This window comes from Erigeron canadensis, chromosome 1 (assembly GCF_010389155.1).
Source record: "Erigeron canadensis isolate Cc75 chromosome 1, C_canadensis_v1, whole genome shotgun sequence".
Classification (NCBI taxonomy): domain Eukaryota; kingdom Viridiplantae; phylum Streptophyta; class Magnoliopsida; order Asterales; family Asteraceae; genus Erigeron; species Erigeron canadensis.
In genome coordinates this window covers 28,136,013-28,139,788 of record NC_057761.1, presented here as the reverse complement: position 1 = coordinate 28,139,788, position 3,776 = coordinate 28,136,013, and the positions used below count along the sequence as shown (strand labels likewise).

Genomic DNA, 3,776 nt, shown 5'->3' with positions numbered 1-3,776 from the left:
GGTCCGTAGGGTCCTAGTGCGGAGAGGGGAACGATATGTTGCGGTGGATAATACTGATGGAACTGTGGCTGCCTTGTCTGAGGATTTCCGTAGGCCCCTCCAATGGGTTGGATGCCATATGGTTGGGAAATATGTTGTGAACTTCCCGCTCCATTCATGCCTTCGTATCTAAAGCCCTGCAGTATGGGATAACTTTGTCCCGTAGGACCCTGCGGGATCTGCCCTGAAGGCCTTGGTTGACCTTGGCCCATGGGCCCTGAGAGAATAGAGCCCGGGAGCGCATGGAAGGTCGGGCCCACGTATTGTTTTGTCCCTTCGGTGGGTACTCGAAAGATCGGAGCAGAAAACCCGACATGGGTTTGTCCTGAATTTTGATGCGTTCCAGCGGGGACTCCTGAATGGCCTCCGGGCGGTATCTCATGTCTTGGAGGTGCGTTACCTGTCGCTTCAGGCCCTCTCGGGGTCAGTTCAGATCGGGACACGTTAGGAGTCTGGTTGCCCTGTCCCGCAGCGGGGACGTCGCCTCTAAGCTTGGCTTCGGGCGCCGTGTTCCCTTGCATTGGAGCTTCTGTGTCTTCTGGTTGTGTTTGATGTAGGGGTGTTCGAGGTCTTAAACCTTCGCTTCCCAGGCCAAACCCATAACCTTCTTCGGGCCGAAATCTCGGATTCCGCGGATAACGCCGAAGCCCTCTCGGGGGGGTATCAGCGTCGTAGTCGTCGTCTGTTTCCCCGTCAAAGTTCAGCGTCCTGGTGACGCTATTGAGTGCTCTCGTGCTCCTGAGATACCTGATGGTACGGCTAATGTAGCCATAATTTCTAATAATGTAGTCCCGATCGAACAATTGCGGGGGTCCGGACGAGGACCCTAGTAGGGTTCCCTTTCGTCCCTCCGATGTTTGTTCGGGGCGACTAGTGTTGATGTCGGCTCCATGATCGACGGGTTGGCCATTGCCCCCAGCCGCTTCGGTCGTGGTGGGGTTTTTGGAGTTTCCATTTTCGTTGGTTTGTTGGGAGTTCTGATCAAACCCTGGCGGGACATCAGCCATGTCTCGATTTGATACAGAAAACAATGCCTACAATGGTTATGGGATCCTGAGTTGTGGGTCTCACGGATGGCGCCAAATGTTTGCGCACCGAACCAAGGTTTATGTGATGTGGATTAAAGGGTGATTAAGCTCGTTTATTGGCAATTCTCCGAAGGTAGAGTTGGTCTCTTTACGCCAGTTACGTTTTCTTTATATTCGAGTGAATGCCTTTAGTAGGTCTTACGGCTCTCCTTTTATAGGAGAAGTGTTCTTGAGGAACAAGTAGGCCGCTTAGGGTTTCCTAAGTCTTAGGCCGGGGATATAATTTCCCTAATTATCAGTTGGAGATGATAAGATCAAATCCCTACTTTATAGGGGAATGATTCCCTAATTCTTAATAAGGTTATTTACAAAAGATATATCTCTTAACTATAAAATAACTACATTACCATTTACGTCAATTAGTTTTAGATTAATAATCACATCGTTACCACCACTAGCACCACCCATTGCAAACACTGCCGCCGCATTACACGGGTAACCATCTCGTCTTTTAACACAAAATTTAAACGTTTTAGGATGTAAAGTTTTATTATATTTTAGGAAACAATGGGTTTGTCAAATGTGTTTAATATGCATCTTATGAACTTTTGTTAGAAAATGCCATTTATCAAAGATTAAAAAAGTGTGTACATCGATCCCCAAAAATGAACGGTCCAGATCCATACCAAAAGCCAACAACTAAGCCCTAGATAACTTTTGTAAAATATACATATATGTTGTATGTATGTATTGTAATCACTTGACAGCAAAGAAAAAAAGAAAAAGAAGAGAAGAAAGAAAACAAAAACAGAAATGGCTTTTTGGTTGAACCGATCTGGAAGACAACTGGTCCGATTATCATCATCATGGGCAACTCCACCACAACTACGGTTATTAACATGTGTTAATAATAATAAAAATGGTTTCTCAACTGCTGCTTCTTCTTCTCCAGGCGGCATGAACCAAAAATCAAACCCAAAGGATGATGCAGCCTTCAAAGCAGGTACTTCACTCTTTTTCCTTTGTAAATCCATTCATCGTTTCTGTTAATATATACTGTAGTAAATAATAGAAACCTAAGATTTTTTTAATAATTAATTTCATTTTCCAGATCTGCCTGTTACTGCCGGCGAAGCTTTTGGGCATAAGTTGATGAGCGCTATTTTACAGAAGAAACCACTTCCTTCTCCCGATGATCCCGACTTTCACAAACTTGTGGATGGTTAATTTTCTTTTTATTTTTTTACTTTTCCTCTATATTCTTTATTCCTTAATTTTTATTAGATATATATTAAGAAGAGAAGAAGGTATTGTTAAAAGATTTAATGGTAAAAATTTTTTGTATACATATCCAGATCTGATTGAGAAGCTACCCGATGCTGAGGTGAAAGATGCCAAGTCAGAGACAGGTTTATTATTATAGTTTTCATTAAATATGAGTATTATTTACTAGTAGTATTTATTGATACATGTTTACATTTATATCTAATTTAATTAATTATTATTAACCAGATCTGTCTGAGAAAAACCCTAAAGCTACTACATCTGAGATGATCAAAGCTACCGCAGGTTTTAGTCTAATTAATAAACTAGTTATACATACATTTCTCATATCTGTATACTGATTATGTTATGTTGATGATATCCAGTTTTTACTGATGCTATAGTTAAGGGGTTGCTGGGTAAGATACCAAAACCACCAGGTATGTGTACCTTAGATTCCCACTTCTTTTCATTGATACTATACCTTCAGCTGTGTTATAATTTAATTTGGGATTAAAATTAAGAACAATTTCATTGATCGGTGGAAGTGATTCTGTCGTATTTAAATAACAGTTCATCATGGTTATATTTCTTGAAAGTGCACTTGAGGCTGTGCTTGCAAGTATATAGTTGAAGAAAAAAACAAAACACGGGGAGGTTGCCCCTTTTCTTTTCTTCCCGTTACATACAATTTTCCACTTTGTTCGACTTTAGGCGGTAGCTCGGGCGGGGTGTTGGGCGTAAACGATATTATGGTGAAAGACTTGTTGCCGGCTGTAATTGTTTTGATCCATCCATCGTGTATTAGCTATTTATTAATAATGTTATCTTCTCTTTGATGATGCTCAGATATCTTTCTTTCTTTTTCTCATGTCTTAGCTTTCAAGGTTAGTGGGGACAACTTCAACTTTAATTTCGATGCAAATGGGCTCGATCTCGTTGTCAAGGTCTGTGGGTTGCCTAAAGAAGACCTCGCCGTGTGGGTTGATAGGAATCTGGTACTCGTCGCTAGCATGGAGGATGTTGCACCAGACCAAAAGGTGCGTGAGGCGATAACGATGCCAGAAAATTATAACTATGATCCTGACGCGGTGACCGGATCCATCATGGAGGATGGCCAGCTCAAGATCTCTTTCCCGGCCTCCAAGGAAGGCGGCGAGCCAAAGGAAAACTACTTTGAAGTTAATTTGGTTTGATTATGTACACCCCTAGTTGTTGAAGTGTTTTGAAGATCATAACTGTGATACTTTTGGTCTATTCAATTCTGTACTCCTAATTAATTTGGTAGCTTATGTCTACAGACTTGCCTGTTGCTATATTATCTGAAGGCTTTGATAATTAACAGGAACTTAGAAAAGTTTCCATCTATAGATCTTGACCTGTGGTTTCTTGAAGATTATGTGTGTTACCTTTTGTTGTTTTTCTACCCAGAAATTCGAGATAAAG

The 3,776-nt window shown here is 41.5% G+C and overlaps 1 protein-coding gene across 1 annotated transcript; it reads left to right on the top strand.

Annotated features, from left to right (window-relative positions):
* Positions 1-1,839: 1,839 nt before the first annotated feature.
* LOC122589005 lies at positions 1,840-3,526 on the top strand. Its single transcript, XM_043761237.1, has 6 exons — positions 1,840-2,070; positions 2,179-2,289; positions 2,423-2,476; positions 2,580-2,636; positions 2,717-2,770; positions 3,210-3,526. The coding sequence occupies exons 1-6, from the start codon at positions 1,881-1,883 to the stop codon at positions 3,524-3,526; spliced, it is 783 nt and encodes a 260-aa protein (XP_043617172.1). The 5' UTR covers positions 1,840-1,880.
* The last annotated feature ends 250 nt before the right edge of the window (positions 3,527-3,776 follow it).

Bases quoted from the DNA above. Each gene is read 5' to 3' on its own strand.
- LOC122589005 (XM_043761237.1), top strand. From the start codon at position 1,881: ATGGCTTTTTGGTTGAACCGATCTGGAAGACAACTGGTCCGATTATCA. The intron at 2,290-2,422 runs GTTAATTTTCTT...ATACATATCCAG, and splicing joins CTTTCACAAACTTGTGGATG to ATCTGATTGAGAAGCTACCC. The intron at 2,771-3,209 runs GTATGTGTACCT...CTCATGTCTTAG, and splicing joins TAAGATACCAAAACCACCAG to CTTTCAAGGTTAGTGGGGAC.